The 18,441-nt window shown below is 33.9% G+C and overlaps 1 protein-coding gene across 4 annotated transcripts in view; it reads left to right on the forward strand.

The window, feature by feature from the left end:
- Positions 1 to 18,441, forward strand: part of Xrcc4 (X-ray repair cross complementing 4) — a 255,216-nt gene that overhangs the window by 12,897 nt on the left and 223,878 nt on the right. For 3 of the 4 annotated variants that reach the window (XM_048800239.1, XM_048800238.1, XM_015497866.2), the window contains one exon: positions 15,467 to 15,615. In XM_048800239.1, the coding sequence (XP_048656196.1) occupies positions 15,477 to 15,615 (139 nt within the window). In that variant the 5' untranslated portion in view covers positions 15,467 to 15,476. Of the gene's footprint in view, positions 1 to 14,753; positions 14,879 to 15,466; positions 15,616 to 18,441 lie in introns of all 4 variants that reach the window. The other variant, XM_048800240.1, reaches the window with a different exon arrangement.

An 18,441-nucleotide genomic window follows, 5' to 3' on the forward strand; every position in this document is an offset into this window, starting at 1 on the left:
GGACCGCTTCCTTCCCCCGTCTCGAACCCAGAATTCAGCCCTGAGTACGGTGCTTGCGCGGCTGGCAGAAACTGCAGCGCTATAACCCTGTGTCTCTATCCCAGTGCGCGCTGCAGACTCTAGCCGCGGGGCGATTTGCTGAATAAGCCGTGTTACCCTCCGTGCGACAAACCTCTCGCGTTTGAGTCCCCGTAGCCGATCCTCGTGCGATGGAAATCCTTCCTCCAGGTTCCGGAGCACCCCACTATTGCTGGAAATTCCTAACAAGATATCCTTTAGCCGTCCTGACTTGTCATACTCCCACACAGTGAAGCAGCACACGGGGGTAATGCACTCCCCTCGCCGCCATCTTTCTTCTCCCCTTTTTTTTTTTTTTTAATATTTATTTATTTTAGTTCTTGGCGGACACAACATCTTTGTTTGTATGTGGTGCTGAGGATCGAACCCGGGCCGCACACATGCCAGGCGAGCGCGCTACTGCTTGAGCCACATCCTCAGCCCCTAGATGCTTTTACTATATAGTTTACTAATATATTTACATATGTGAATTATCTTAAGTGTTTTTTAAAAATGACAGCACAGTTATTTATAACTTTGTAAATTAGTTTTGCTGTGATACTTATCTGTAAATTGAATTAAGAAATCTTGCCTTGACATTGTGTTTAGGAACCAATTTCTGATTTTTTAAACATTGTTCTTATAGAGAAATTGGCTGAAATTATGACTTAGATATTGCTTTTGAGAACCAAAAGTTTGTGCTCTGAGAACTTTAGCAACAGAGAAAACATAAATTTCTGAAGTTTAGATATGATGAGGAAATCTGTCTTGTTTCTCATTATCTGACAACTATATATTAGAAGAAAGTCTATGGAAGAAATAGTAAAGTTGGTATGTTTGGTTGAATATCACAGATGAACATTGTTAACTCTCATTTGAGTATTGTTGTAATTTAACAAAAAAACAATTAGATGCAAATTTAAACATTTGTAGCTTTCATATGAAGTCATTGGAATCACACCAACAATTGTACATCTGTTTTGCAAGTTTCTTGAAGATGGTTAAACTTAACATTCTTTGAATGACAGTCCTAAAATAGTCTATCATACAACTTGGGTATCAGGACTTTTACTCTCATTGCTTCTTTTCCGATGGCTTTTACATAGTTATTTAATCACTTAACCACATTATGATGTTACATTTGTATTGTGAAGAATGAATGAAAAATAACTTGAAACTGGGCATGGTGGCATATGCCTGTAATCCCAGCATGTCCAGAGGCTGAGGCAGAGGATTGCAGAGACCAACTTTTGCAACTTAGCGAGACCCTGTCTTAAAATAAAAAATAAAAGGTATGGGGTGTTGGAAATGCAGCTCAGTGGCATAGCACTTGTTGTATGAAGCTCTGGGTTCAATTACTAATACCTCAAAAAAAATGTTTAAAAAGACGGGTTGGAGATGTAGCTCAGTTGCAGATGTATGGCCATTAAATATGTCAGTATTTATTGACATATATTCCTCAGTTCAATCACCAATACCTTAACAAAAAAATAAGAGATGAAGAAAAAAGAAAAAAAGGAAGAAAAATATAATTGAGATAATATAATCTGTCAGAATCTACATTTGTTTCTATAAATGATAACAAACATGAAAAAACAAATGTGCTTATAGGTTAATAAAAGACTTTTAACTTACTGTCAGTTTTATTGGTCAAATATCGAAAAAAAATTACAGTTTTAAAATGTAAATTGACTAGCTCCTTTCAGAGAATTTGCCAGTATTCTGAGATAAGGTATTGAGTTTTACAGTGAAAATATTAGACTTATTAATTGGTGACTTAAAAATTTGGAAAATCCTTTTCACCATGTACCCTAGATTTATATCTGTGTTTAAATAGATACTTATGATTTTTTTTGGAATTATTAGAGCCTTAGCCAAAATGTTCTCAATGGTCTCCTTGAACCTCCTATTATTACCAGTATTTATTCTGTAGTGATAACAAAATTGCCAGTGTTTTCAAAATCTCAGGTGGTTTAGATTTGATATGACTGTAAGTATAGTAAGCTGAAAATGAAAAACTTTTCACTTGTTAAATATGAATTTAATGTAGTGTTTCCCAAAGTGTACAACTTATACTGCTAACAATATGTATTTTACTTATTTAATAACATTTTTGTAGGTACTGTGAGATAATTGAGATAGAATTGACTAATTTGCTGAAGTCCACATAATTAATGAATAATAGTGAGGATTTATATTGATGTCTAATGTCAAAACCTGATGACACAAAGAAGCTTAAGCAAAATTGAATTCCTTGGCCTCATAATTAAAACATCCATGGTAAGGTTTGTGTTCTGATGAAGCTGAAATCAGGTCTGAGCTATTGCCTATCTCTCAATTCAGTTTTCTAATATGTCAATTTTGTTCTCAAAAGCTCTAGGATCCATAGTGGCGCGTGCCTGTAATCTCAGTAGCTTGGGAGTCTGAGGCAGGAGGATTGTGAGTTCAAAGTCAGCCTTAGCAACAGTGAGGCATTAAGTTACTCAGTGAGACCCTATCTCTAAATAAAATACAAAATAAAAAAAAATAGGAATGAGGATGTGGCTCAGTGGCCAAGGGCCCCTGAGTTCAATCCCTGGTACCAAAAAAAAAAAAAAAAAAAAAAAATTCTCTAGGCTCACAACATCATAACATCAAATAAGTAGGGAAGAATCTATGTCCTTTATAATGTAGAAAGAAACCTTGCAATTGAGCTTTGTTGGACTTAGTTGTTCATAACTGGAATCCTGTGCCTGTCTGAATTATCACTGATCCTATATTTAATAGAACAGAATGTTGGTTTAGTTTGTGTCTCTGTTCTGTCCCTAGAACCTGGTGCCAGAGTAAGTCTGTTCAAGGTCTGTGGGCTGAGAATAGCAGAGGTGGGAGTCATTCAAAGCTTTGTTGCTACAATGAGGGAAAAATCTGCATTTGGTGGCAAAATCAGCAATTTCTTTTTAAATCTTGAGTGAATGAGCACACTTCCAAGCCAAAATGCTGTGGGACATGGACCATGGCACTCATGTCATTGTGTGACCAGTACTTAGTAATAGCTAACAATGATTTATCTAGTTGAGAGCCTGTGTTTTTTTTAAGGCAGTGAAAAGGAAAAGTATTAGTACAGATTAAATGCATGAGTTAAATGAATTCAGCCATTTGAGTTAGGGCCATTTATTGATTATGTGCCAGGGACTAGATAATACGTATTTGATTCATATTGGTTGGATCAAAAATATAAGATTACATGATTCTAATTATATGTTACAAGGTGGGGATTATGGAAAATATCAGTATTCTTACTGCTTCTAGTATCTGTAGTTTGAGTATTACATGCTATGATTATTATGAGTATTACATGCTATGATTGAGGATACATATGAAGTGGCTCATATTGAATTTTTTGTTATATTAATTTTTCATGCATTTTGATTTTAAGAAAAAATTAAGTGCAAGCAATTTCTCTCTCACACACACCCACACACACCTCCCCCCTCTCCCCCGGGATTGAACCTAGGGTCCCTTAGCCACTGAGCCATGTCCCCAGCCCTTTTTATATTTTTATTTTGAGACGAGGTTTCATGAAGTTACTTAGGGCCTTGCTAAACTGCTGATGCTGGCTTTGAACTTGCATTTGTCCTGCCCCAGCAGTTGTGATCAAATCGTATTGAATTTTTTAAGCATGTCTATTTAATAGGTAGTGTTGTAGAGAGAATTTTATGAATTTTATCAGAGAAACATTTAAATTAATGGGTTATGAGTTCTTTCTATTTATGTTGCAAGTTTGGTTTCAAGAACTTTTATCAGGAAAGAAAAGTAGTCGGAGAAGGGGAGGAAAATACTTAAATTTATTGACATATTTATTGGCCATACATCAATAATTACTTAAGTAATTCTTCACCTTTTTAGTTTTGAAAAACATTAATTTAGGAGTTCCTGTAGTTTCTTGAGCCATATAAAGATTTGAAAAAATATTTTTGTTTGTGATTACATTAGTCCTTTCCATTAGCATAGGAACTATTAGACTGTATGGTATGAAAATTCCATTGTTAGAATAAAATAAAACATATAAGTGGGGATAAATTATAATAACCTTATGTAAAGAACTATGCCTATAATATTTGAAGTCCCAATATGGGAAATTCTAGGTTCTACATCAGCTCAAGGTTGAGATCTGTGTTGTACATTTTATAAGTTTTTCCATAGGTTAAGCAGAATGGAAAACATTGAAAGTTAAGAGTTAGTAGTCCATTTCCTATGTAGTAAAGTGAGAAAATTTGCAGAGAAGGCTGAGAGTCAGAAAGTGAGGTCAGTTATGAGATTTATATAGAGTCTCTCCAGGGTTGAACTTTCCTTCTATGCAGTATATTTGGTAGGCTAGATTTGCATCCACCCCTTTTCAACCTGCTGTATTTAAGTGTTCTCATTTTGACCTCATAATTAAAACATCCATGGTAAGGATGTTTTTGTTTGGGATTCCATTAGTTCTTTCCATTAGTATAGGAACTATTGGACTGTATACTTTGAAAAGCAATATATGCATATAAATGATAAGACCAAAGGTTATTATCTAAGTTATTAGATAAGGTTATTATCTAAGGTCTGTCTGCCTAGATTTTTCTTGGTCTCTAGTTTAGCTTTCCTTCCTCCAAGGTATGGGGCAGGACCAATTAGACAATTTCTTTCTGGCCAGCTCTTACACAGAAAGGAGGAGGAAGCTTAGAGTAATATTTTGAAGTTTTTGTGGATGACTTGAGGGGGATAGAGGTTCTAGTTTCTGTAACCTGTATTGGAAAAAAGAATTCTAGTTTCAATGGCCTGCCTTTGGGGAGAAAGAAAAGCAGAGAAAGAAGGGAAGGAGAAAGAAAATTAACTTCTCAAGTTCTTCCAATATCCTTCAGTTTAAAAGTACATAGCATGCCAAAGTGCCATACTTTGGGGTATTGATTTTTGAGATCCAACAGTTCATTCAAATGTTGTAAAGACCAAAACAAGGGATTCCAATAGACTGGTACTGGAATTCCGAAGCTATTAAAGTTCCATTTCAAAGAGTACTGCCTACAAACTCTGTGCTTCCTGCTTAGTAAATCAGTATGCATACATACAGTATGCTCAGGGCCTATTTGAAATAAAGAGCTGGCAGAGTCTGTCTGAGCATGGTTTTCCTGATGTCTTCTCTGTGTTATACACCCCCTAAGCAACGCCACCTCCCCCCCGCCCCCCGCCCCGCGATTTCTTAAAGGAATAAAATGATTAACACCTGGGATCATTGTTGGCAGATCAAAACTGCTTTCAAGGCTTTTCAAACCTTGAAAAAAGATGAGTAGATTTTGACAGGTGTGGGCTGATAGTGGGTATTTCAGGATATGGAATAGCATAAGTGAAAGGGAATAGCAATGATGGATTTAGAGCCCTTCCTATTCATCCTTTAAGTCTTATTAGATTCCCTTTCTCATAAAGCTTTCTGACTTTTCAGTCCAGGTGTGACTCATCTTGTTTATCCTGTCACCTTTTATGACCCTGTTGTGGCTCTCACCAGAATATTGTAATGTATTTATTTGACTCTCTTGTCATGAGAGTATAAATATTCTGAGATCAGAAGATATATCTATTTTCTAATATTCTTCTTTTTTTGGGAAGAATCCACGGATTGAATTTAGAGACACTTGAGTGCTGAACCACATTCCCAGCCCTGCCATATGTTGTATTTTATTTAGAGACAGGGTCTCACTCAGTTGTTTAGTGCCTCACTTTTGCTGAGGCTCCTTGGAACTCGCCATCTTCTGGCCTTAGCCTCCCGAGTTGCTGGAATTATAGATGTGTGCCACCATGTCCAGCAATAATAATCTCAGTACCTAGCATAGTACCTTGCATCAGGTATGATCTAAATAAGTATTTATGCCTGACTAGTTGCATTTCAAAAGTCAGTAGCTGGGGAGGGGAGGGGAGGGGGGATAGTAGAGGATAGGAAAGGTAGCAGAACATGACAGTCACTAGTATGGCAATATGTAAATCAATGGATGTGTAATTGATGTGATTCTGCAATCTGTATACGGGGTAAAAATGGGAGTTCATAACCCACTTGAAGCAAAGTGTGAAAGATGATATATCAAGAACTATGTAATGTTTTGAACAACCAACAATAAAAAAAAAATTCAGTAGCAATTAGAGAATGCAAATTAAAACTGTGCTGAGATTTCATCTCCAGTCAGAATGGCAATTATCAAAAATACAAGTAACAGTAAATGTTGGTGAGGATGTAGGAAAAAACGTACACTCATAAGTTGCTGGTGGGATTGCAAAATGGTGCAACCACTCTGGAAAGCAGTATTCCTCAGAAAACGTAGAAAGGCAGCACCATTTGATCTGGTTATCCCATCCTCAGCATATACCCAGAGGACCTAAAATCAGCATACTATAGAGAAGTGGCCACATAAGTGTTTATTGCAGCTCAATTCACAACAGGTAAGCTATGGAACCAACCCTAGGCACCCTTCAATAGAAGAATGGATAAAGAAAATGTGATATGTATACACAGTGGGCTATTTATTCATCCATAAATAGGAGTGAAACTATGTCAATTGCTTGTAAATGGATGGAACTGGAGACTCTCATGCTAAGTGAAATAAGCCATTCCCAGAAAACCAAAAATATTCTCTATGCTATGCAGATGCGAACTCACATAAGAGGTGGTGAGTTGAAGGTTCACCCTTTAGGGACAGGAGGGAGGGTAATGGGAGGGAAGAGATGAAGAATGGGATTGGGAAAGACAGTAGAATGAATTAGACATAACTTTCTTATTTTCATATGTGAATACATGACTGGTGTAACTTCACATCATGTACAACCACAAGAGTGGAAATTACACTGTATGATATGTCAAAATACATTCTAGTGTTTTATATAACTAAAAAGAACAAAACACATGAAAAAAAGTCATTTGATTTGTGAGAAGCTACTTGGTCTTCTTTTAGCCAGTGACAATGAAAAGCATTAGATTTGTCTGGTAAAGGTACACTATTCTAAGGGTTTCAGGACAAAGGATTTGGTTTCATACCCAGTATAGGTTTCAAACTGATGGCTTTAAAATTTGCAGTAAAATTATTTTGTTCATCATTCTGAGATATTTTCCAGCATGAACAACCATTTCTGTGATTCTCCAATACAAAGTGGATGTCCAAAAAATCAGTATTGATTGTCTCTCTACTATTGGTATCAGATCCCTCAGATTAATGGAGTTAGGCCCATAAGACTGTCCTCACTTCAGATGCCAATTACAAGTCCTAGGGCACCTGTATTTCTGACCAAATTGTTTATAGATTTCATGAACCTCCTCTTCAGGTCTGGTAATTTGTTTAATGGCTCACAAAGTTCAAACACACACACACACACACGCACACGCTCACACTATATATGTATATTTTTATTGATTAGTATCAGTGGAGGAAAGCCAGAGGGAAGAGATGCATAGGGCAATGTTTTAGATGTGGGGGCAAAGAGGTACTGTATCCTCCTAACATCCTGATAAATTTATCAGTCGGCAACTCTTCAGATCTCCTTGTTCAATATCCAATACCAGAGTTGGGAATGGGAATGGGGTAAGGGGTGGAGGAGGGCTGAAAGTTGCAGCTCTCTAATCATTTTTGTCTTCCTGGTGTGACCAACTCCTCTGAGGCTTTTCAGAGGACAACTGTAAGTCACCTAATAAACTCAGGTGGGTTCAAAGGGATTCATGAAGAACAAAAAGTCATTTCTATCATTCAGGAAATTTCAAGGATTTTAGAATTCTGTGTCAGGAACCAGGGACAAAGGCCAAATTTATTATAGTGAACATAACAGTGTTTAAAAAAAAACCATAAAGAAACATGTATTAAGCCAGGTAACTTCTGCATAAAATATAGAAATTTGTCAATTTCTTGCATAATTAGAATGGTAGACCAGCAAACGGCCAATACTTTGCCATGCCAACAATTTGTTTTATAGTAGCTATGATTGTTATAAGATCTGATAGTTGTCCAGGCTACCTTACTCTCCACCCCTCATGCAATGAATGCTTTTGACTTATATGGTCCTTGGAGGTATTAGAACTTGCACTTTTGCTAAAGAGGACTTGATTTGAATTTTAGGTACAAAGTTTCAGTTCAGTTTGAGACTGCATCACCCCAGGGAACTCAAAATATATTTTTTCCTTATATCTTGTTTCTTCCTCCTGCTAGTTGTCTGAAATATGTTCAGGAATATGTGGTTGAAAATGACTTAGAAATTGCAGCCTTGGAAATAAATATGTAATTACTCATCCAAGTAGGATAACTACTTATATGCTGTTTATAACTCTTAATGTTATTCAAATAATATGCAACTGCTGTTTTTGTTAAAAAATTTTAAGCATTGGCAATTTCATATGATTCCTAAATATATTTGTGTATTGAATTAGATAGTATTGACAATTGAGGATATGTTATAGGATCAGCCGTATCCCCAGATTAACTCCCATTGTCTTGCACCCATCTTGTCATTCAGCCTCTTGTTTTCCATTTATAAGTAGGCAGATAAATGAGTACGGTTGTCAGTAAATGTTGGGTTTGTGAGTGGGAGGAAGACATACAGTGCAAGTCTTGTTCCTTTTCCATACAAGTACTTTTAGTTACATTTCAGTTCTCAGTAACACATTTTTCAAATAAGAGAAAGACTAAATGTGCTTAGCTGATGGTATTTCATGATGTCTAATTTCTTCTGAAATTAAAACATTAGAGAGGTGAAGCTTGAGAAATCATAATTACAAAGTTCTTATTGAAAAAAGACAGTTGCTTAGTTAATTCTGTATTTCATAATCCTGTTTAGTTCTGTTAAGTTTCTTTCTCTCACAAAACTGAAGTATTTCTGTGATAGTCTAGAAAATTTCTAAAATGAGAAGTTCTCTCTCTCTTTTGTTGATGTTACTTGTAATTGAGAGTGGCCTTTTGATGAATCTGAAGGAAGTCATAGTCTCGGAACTTCAGGTCCAATGTTAAGGGCATTTTTCATCCAGATCTTCAATTCAGTGGAGGAAATTCATTAAAGCATTAGGTCATTTTATTGCTTAACACTTATAGAGTAAAAGAAAAGAAAGCAGAGGAAGTAAAATTTAAATAAATTACTGAAACTAATGATTATTAATGGTGTTACTGAGAGATAGAGGAAATGATTAGTAATATGATATTAGTAATGGCAACCTTTGGCATTCTATAGTCATGAGAGGTAATTGAAAATAGAGTGCCCATGGCAAAGATGCTTTATTTTTTAGATTTATAGTTCTAATGTTTTATTCTTGAAGCATCAGATTAATGTCTTTCTTGAATATCAGCAATATAGTTCAAGTTTTTGAACAAAATTGTGCTAACAGTTGTTAACTGTATTTTATTCCCTGGAATGATCAACTGTTTTGATTTTCTAGAACATGGAACTTTCGGTTATAAAACAGGGAAAATTCCAAGTAAACCTGGAAAAATGGCTGGTTACCTAACTTTCATTTTGAAGTTATTAGCATGAAATCAAATCCTGGTATGATTAGAAAGATATTTAATAATACTATAAAATGTTTACTTTTAAAGTTTAGAAAATTTAATTTGAAAGTATTTTTCTCTGCAAGGGTTGCTTGATTTTTTGTTGCTTTGGAAATAAGCAGTTTGCTTTGTTTTGTTTGTTTCGTTGCTTTGGAAATAATATAAACTGAATTTGTAGTTTTTTTTAAATCTTAATTTACTCTTTAGTAGACTCTTGCTATTAATAATTGAAATGCTTGGAATAAATTATTAAGTTAAAAAAATTCAGTGTGGGAATTCTGACAAAAAAGGTAAAAATGATTAGTACTTTAAAAAACACTAAACAGATAATAGTCTTTTTCTTTGCATTTGGTTTTCTTTAATAATATGTGATGGTTGTCTTTTCAAAAGCAAATACTATTGTGATTGTTGCATCAACTCTTCTTTCCTTTTATCTAACAATCATATATATATGTATATATATATATATTTTTTCTGCTTTTCAATTTTATAATACTAATAGGATTTTTGAAAACACTGTGACCATATTTTGGTCTTGCAATTACATTTTCTTTTTATCTCTCTCTCTACAAAAATAAATAAATAAATAAATAAATAAATAAATAAATAAATAAATAAAGTCATACAGAAAAATGTAACCAGGATTCTAATTAGAGACTATTAACAGTTTGTGCTGTGTGCTAATTTTTATTCTGAACTCACTTTTGGTATCATCCTACTCTTCTCAACAAGGGGCACTTAAGTTAATTGCTTCATTAGAAACATGCATTTATCCCTACTGATCTGTAAGTACAAGTCTTTGGCAGAGCTGCAGAAGTTTGAACACCTGCAGCCCAAGTAGCTTGAAAAGAAGCCATAACTAACTCTAAAGGAAAATAAAAGAAGTTCAAGTTCAAAATGGTATTATCAATGATATAGTGTTGTATCTAACTTGAGGTGACCTAAGAGTTGGCTTCTGTACTGTTCCTTATCAGCATCTAAAAGGGCATACAAAATTCTTTGTAAACTAATTTAAAAAGTGTCTTGTTTATTCAGAAGCAAATGTGAATGGTATTTGTTCAGACCGTAGATCACATCAGTTGCATACCAGCCAACAACTTAGTTCTCTTCTGAGAGAGGCCAAGTATCAAAGACACAAAGTACTAAAGATAAGCTTCTCAATTCTCAACTGTTCTGAGCTCTCAATAAAGCTACTGATGTACAAATTGGGGTGGGGCCCAAACTTTCCACCTGCAGGCTTGTCTTAGATCCTTGGCTCTGACTAGGAGGGGTACTGATACTATCCTGACCTTTAGTGGCCTTAGAGAACAAAACATGGACTTTCTCAATAGCCCTAATCAGTGGGTCCTTCTGAAGAGGATTCTATCTCCTTTCTTTTAAGTAATCTCAGAGCAAAAAATTATGCCTATTAACATTTACAGGGATGGTGAGAGCAAAGAGATGGTTGATTTGCTCTTACTGAATCTGAAGATATATATAATATATATTATGTATATATAAATATATATTATGTATAATATGTAACATAATTAATAATATGATAATAATTACATATATATTTCTTTCCATGTTTGATTCTTTAATATTTTATATTTTTTATATCTTTATTTTACTTATATATTTTTATGTGGTTCTGAGGATTGAACACAGTGCCATGCAAATGCTCTACCACAGAGCTACAACCCCAGACCCTGATATTTTGTATTTAATATATAACGAGAGTGTGACCTCAGTAAATAAAACAGAGAAACACTTTAAAAACTAGTTCAAAGGCACATGCCTGTAATCCCAGTGGATGAGGAGGCTGAGGAAGGAGGAGAGCAAGTTCAAAGCCTGCCTAAGCAATTTAGCGAGGCCCTGTACAACTTAGTGAGACCCTGTCTCAAAATAAGAAAATAATAAAAAGGGTTAGGGATGTGTTACAGTGGTTAAGTACCCCAGGGATAGATATCCAGTACCAAAAAAACAAAACAAAGCAAAAAAATCTGGTTCAATTAATATATTTTTAGAAAATTAAGACTTAATTCTTTTAAAGAAAAATTTCTGGGACTACTGAGGCATAAAATACTGCGGATACTGAGTTATCACATGTAAGCTATTAATATTTGAAGTACTTAAATTTAGTTTATAATTAGCATCAAAATTTCAAATGTAAGTATACTGAAATAATAGATTCTTTAAAATCAAAATCTTAATTTTGTGGTGAGTACCTAGAATAAATCAGAAAATTGGAAAACATTTGAAACGTGAATAATTGGGAGATATTTTTTAAACTAATCTATCCCCCAGTTAGTTTTTTTAACATTATTGAAATGAAAACCCTTTATATTACTGTGAAAGTAGCATGAGTGACTGACAGGCATCTGTAATATTAAATTTTAAATGAATTTTGCTATAATTAGAAATTTATCATTGTTCCAAATTTGGTTAAAAAATAGTAATGAAACGAATCACTATTTAAAAATAATTTAGGGCTGGGGTTGTGGCTCAGTGGCAGAGTGCTTGCCTCACACATGTGAGGCACTGGGTTTGATCCTCAGCCCCACATGAACAATAAATAAATAAACAAAATAAAGATATTGTGTCCATGTTTAACTAAAAAATTAAAAAAAATAAAAATAATTTAAAGTGCTATATTTTGCTTTCACAAAGTTAATGCTAACATAACCCTGGTACTTGAGGCATGTTTGAAAAGAAAGGATTCATGTAAGTGTGTGGGCATCTGCATGTGTCTGTGTGTTTGCATATAAATACTGTAGAGGCAAAAAAAAAGGGGCCGGGGGCTCCATAGTGTTCTCTGTAACCTTTGCCCCTGAAAACAATTAAGGGTTTTGAGCCCATTAAAATTGTCTCTAACTATATGTGATTTTTAGTGATTAGCATTGAAAACAATAACACATTTTCCAGTTATTAAAGGATTAGAGCATGTGAGTAATTTACTGAATGTTAAGTGTATTGAATTATTTACCTAAAAGTAATATAAGCACATCTGGGCAAAGAGGACTTCATTGTAGGAAAAAAATTTTTTTTTTTTTTTTTTTGTGTGTGTGTGTGTGTGTATGATACTTGGGATTGAACCCAGGTCCCTGGCCATGTGAGGCCAGCACTCTGCCAACTGAGCTATATCTCCAGCCCCAGGAAAAGGTTTTGAATGAAATATTTAAAATAAATATTTTGAAATTAATTGATTATGATGCCAGGAATACAAATTTGATTATTTAAATATTTTACCTGCTTAATTGAGGAATCTATAAGTGTTAGTTTTCAATTCATTTTTCTTTGGGAAGAATAAATTGTTTTCCAAGTAAACTGTAAGTAGAAGTTAGGATGATTGCTAATTTATCAATTTGAAGGGGTCTTATACTATTAATTTTATATTTTTTTCTTTCATGTTGGTATTTTATCTGGATTCCTTGTGCCCTTTAGCCTTCCTTTGTGAAGTGTCAAACTGGGCAATTTAGTAAAACCTTGTCCTCAAAATAAAGTAACAAAATAAAAAATTGGAGGATATAGCTCAGTAGCCTTGGGTAAAAAAAATGATGAAAATGTACTATATTAAAATTAAGAGCTTCTTTTCATTTATAAACAACCACTATGAGAATAACTCCGAGTGAAAAAAGATACAAAGCATGTGTCTATAAAATGATTCATTCAAAATATTCAAAATGAAGAGCAATCAAACTGAAATATTTAAAAGATTAATAACAATAGTAACAAAGAGAAAAATGAATCAAAAACATAGCAAGATTGAACAGATACTCCATAAACCAGTATATTTAAATGTCTAATAAATATATGAAAAGGGGTCAGTATTCATTATTCATTAAGGAAATATGAATTAAAATCTATGTAATACTACTACATACCTACCAGAAAGGCTGAAATGCAGGATTTGAACCAACCAGAATTCTCATATATTGATTATAAATTGGAACAACCTTTTTCAAAAATTGTTGGTTGTGTAGTACCCAATCCCAACAGATGCAGCTCCTCTGACCCAGTATTCCAACATAGGTATATCCTAAATAAAAATGCATAGATATTTGCCAGAATGTTTATGGCAGTACTATTTGTACTATTTGTAATACTCCATAATACTGTAAACTGTGATACTATAAACCACCAAACATCTATCACTGGATATTGGATCAATAATTTTACTATATTCATAATGGAAGACTACACAGCCCTGAGAATGATATATAACTCTAAGAAACAAAATGAGTGAATCTCTCAAACATTATATTCAGCAAAAGAAGCTAGGCACAAAATAGAAAATGCTGTAAAATTATATTTACATAAAATACAAAAACATTTAAAATTCTTATCTTTGTTAAAGTATAGGAGTTATTTGGGGAGGTAGTGATGAGAAGGGAGAGAGTGTGAGAATGAATTCTGCTTCTTGATATGAGTATTGCCTTGCTTACATTTGTTCAGTTGTAAAATTCATCAATTTGTATTGTTGATACATATTATTGAGTGGGGGGCTCAAACTCAGGAAACAGATTTGAGATCCCTGCAAGTGGAAGAAGATGCAAGATGCAGTTAGGATAGTAGATGCTTTATTCAGAGGTGGCAACAGCCTTCAGCTTCAGATTTAGCCCCCATCCAGTTACATTTTGCTCCAGTTGTTTCCTTCAGCCCCAGCCTTTTCCATAGGCTTTTTTATACACAGACCAAACAAAGAAGGCATACTGCCAACAGGTTAAAAAAGTGGGCACATATTCACAACATAATGATCATGACCTCCAGTACATACACGGAATCAGAGTGTTTCTGACCCTGACTACACACTAACCATAGCATTGCCAACTTATGGCATTGGCTACTACTGCCCATAACACCCAATTATGGCCTTGGTCACATACTGAAAACATAACATAGCCTGCTGGACGCCTTAGCAAGGGAGCCCAATTATAGCCATCTTGGCCCGCCTCAACACAAGTACTGTCTGTAGTTACACCTAAATAAAAAAATTAATAAAATGAAAACTTTTTTATTAGTCTTAAGCTGTGATAGTTTGCTATAACCCATCCAAATGTATCTATTACAAGGTGCTCTTGTCTCAGGGAAAAGTGTGTAACTGACCATGGGCACAACTTAGAAAGGGCAATTGTTAGGTTTTGAGATTTTCTTTTCCTATTATTTATTCTTACCCTTCTTTTTTCATTCCTCCAGAAAGACTTCCTCCTTACTAATTATGGTTACATTCCAGTTGTTAAGATTACTCCCAGGTCTTTCACACAAGTTCTTGTGACTGACACTCTCCAGAGGTGAATTCTACATTTCATATTGTTGAGATGGTAATTTTTTATGCTATAAGTAATATTTTTAATATGATAGAGCTACTGTAGTTAGAACACATACAATAAAAACACTTCTTTGCAATTTTCGACCACTGTGAGGTTCAATGGCATTATCCCACTTGAATGGTTAACAAGGTAACATGTTAGTTAACTTCCTTAATAGCTCAAATAAATATAAATAAATCAGATCAATAAATGTAATTAACACATAATATAACAAACTTTAAGAAACTATTACAGATTAACTCCCATGTACTCTTGACATAGTATTTTTGTTCCACTGGCTTATGCTAAAGCAACTTTCTTTAAAAATAGAGATGGTAATTTTTATTTAGCTCCATTACTTGGGACTAATCTTTTGCCATTTGTGGGCCTCTGTTTTTCTCATTTGTAAAAGCCTTGATTTGATATTGAACAAAAGTATGATTTATTGAGTTTTTGGTTGACTCTCTTATATGTTTTTTTTTGTTGTTTTTGTTTTACTTATTTCCTTAGAATTTATATAGCTGAGGGACTTTGATAGAAAACATAGCCATTTGATAAATAAAGTTTCTTGTAAAATACTCATTTTATCTTTCATAACAGGTAACCAGAAATGGAGAGAAAAGTAAGCAAAATCTGTCTTGCCTCTGAAGCCAGTATAATTCATTTTCTACAAGTGTCTTGGGAGAAAACACTAGGATCTGGTTTTGTTATTACACTTACTGATGGTCAGTCAGCATGGACTGGGACAGGTAATATTAAAAGCAAATTTTTAAAATGTAAAATTTAAATAATGTGTTATTATTCCATCCTCTCTTCAAATTGTAGTTTCTTCAATAGATATGGGTAAAACTGATTACTTTTACTTGTAGTGACCAGTTTATACGCAGATTTGTAACATTTAATGCCATTTTCTATAATTGTTATTAAATAAATTAGCATATACCCAACTAATTCTGATTATCATTTGAATCTTAGTACTTAGACTTTGTTAAAATTTTGAAATGATCTCTTAATACAAGATGTGAATAGTACTTTTGACATGTATCTCCTCTTGGGACCCCAGGGAAATATTGAGAGGCAGAGGAAGCAGATTGGCCAGATCAAGAGTTTGTGTTGGATTGTGGCCATGGAGTTTTCTTTCTACTTCATCCACTTATATAGTTTGAATTATTTTCCAATGAACATGTACTATATTTGGAACAAAACAGAACCATAGCCTAAAACTTTATAATGCAGGGGTGAAAACTATATGTAGAATTTTGACTCTTTTATAAAATATACTTTTAATTTTTAAATCTTTGTTTGATAATCTTTTAAAAATGTTTATAACCTTCAAATTGTATTTGGAACATGGCAGGTATAAAGTCAAAATATTTATAATTGTTTTACTAAATTACCAAAGTTTAATCTTCTAAAGTATTTTATTAAAACATTTTTTTAAAACTTTCTATGATTATGAAGTCATTTCTAAGTTATGTTGTGATATTTTACTTAAAATATTTTTGTTATTTTACATACTATTTCTATCTTCTAAATTTTGAAATATTTCTCTAAAATTTATTTCATATTTTATGCCTTATTCATTTCTGTTTAAATTTTAGGGACAAACTAAGCATGTAATATTGATAATTATTTTATCATTTTTACAATTAAAATACATTGCAAAATTCTGTTTCTTTCTTGAATGTTACAAATTCTGTTTTATTTAGTCAAACTGAATTTACATTCACCGTTTTTTCATTCATCTTTTATGATAATAAGAAGTGTTAATATAAGGATTACTGTAAAATAAAGAAATTTCAAGGATAATATTTGCAATACTTATTATGGTATCTATTTAAGCTATACATTTCTGTGTAAGAGAAATCAGTAGTTGGTTGTTACGAAGTGGAATAAGATACAACAGGTTAACTATGTATGCTAGTGAAAGTGTGTGACAGTTCTTATTTTTGGATGAAGAGGTAAAACATTGCTAAAAAACATGGCAATGGGTTAATGCTGATCTATTTTGATTGAAAGAATAAAAGAATATTTTAAATATAGAAAACTGGCTAGAAAAAATAAACTGTTTACTTCAGAGTTGGCTTTTTTATTCTTTTATTTATATATAACAGCAGAATGCATTACAATTCATATTACACATATAGAGCACACATTTTTCACATCTCTGGTTGTATACAAAGTATATTCACAACAATTCATATCTTCATACATTAACTTTGGATAATGATTTCCATCACATGCCACCATTATTGCTAACCCCATGCTCTCTCCCTTCCTCCCCCACCCTTCTGCCCTATCTAGAGTTAGTCTATCCCAAATGTTTTCCCTGATATGTGGATGCTGATCCATAATGGGGGTCGGAGGAGCATGGGAGTAATGGAGGAACCTTAGGTGGGGCAAAGGAAGGGAGAGGAAGAGTGGGGGGACATGGGGGTAGGAAAGATGGTGCAATGAGATGGACATCATTACCCTAAGTACATGTATGAAAACAAGAATGGTGTGACTCTACTTTTAGTACAACCAGAGACAGAAAAATTGTACTCTGTATGTGTACTATGAATTAAAATGAATTGTGCTGTCATGTATAACAAATAAGAATAAATAAATAAATTTAAAAAATGAAGTTAACTTACAAGATTGATGTCTAACTGGTGAAACCTCTAAGGACTCCAAGAAACCATCAACCTTCATTTAAGACCACTTTTGTGTGGAGTGTTTGCCACTCTGGCTAGGGAAATCCATGGTTGAACATCATAAAGCAGGAAGGGGAAACAAAAAAGCAGAACAAAAGGGAATCAGTAGATAAGAGAAATAGGATTAATGTCCCAGAAAACAAACATAAAGACCAATTTGAAAAAGATGTGAATTATGTTTAAAGCATTCAAATATTTTAAAGGTGTATTAGTTTGTTTTGTGTTACTGTCAGGAAATATCTGAGGCAGGCTATCCTTGAAGAAAAGAGGATTATTTAGTTCATAATTTTTGAGGCAATCCCATTGGTTTAGTCTCTAGTGCTGGCCTACTGGTGGGCAGCATCAAAACAGAGCCTATGCAGGAGAAAGAGATTACATCATTTTTTAAAAAGATATTTTTAGTTGTCGAAGCATCTTCATTTATTTGTTTATATGTGGTATGGAGAATTGAACCTAGTGCCTCAGACATGTAGGCAAGCACTCTACCACTGAGCTATAATCCCAGCCCTGAAGAGATTAATTACATCTTGAAACTGAAAGCCAGAGAGTAATTCAGCCTCATTCTTACAACTATTCACTCTCGCAAGAACTGACTCAGGATGCTGTTAGAATTATTTTAATTCCTTCCCAGGGCAGCACTCTGAATGACCTAAGGACCTATGATCCACCTCTTAAAATTTCAGCAACCTCTCTTATATAGCCACACTGAGGACCAAATTCTCAGTTCATGAACCCTTGGGGAACCCATGGACCCTTTGGACCACATCCAAACTGTATCAGAAAGGTAGAGTAAGAACAGTATATTATGAAAAAGAAATAAAGACTATACATAGACAAAGAGGATATATAGGGATAAATCAAGAAAATGTATAGATAGAT

The sequence above is a fragment of the Marmota marmota genome, unplaced genomic scaffold (genome assembly GCF_001458135.2).
Source record: "Marmota marmota marmota unplaced genomic scaffold, marMar, whole genome shotgun sequence".
NCBI lineage: Eukaryota > Metazoa > Chordata > Mammalia > Rodentia > Sciuridae > Marmota > Marmota marmota.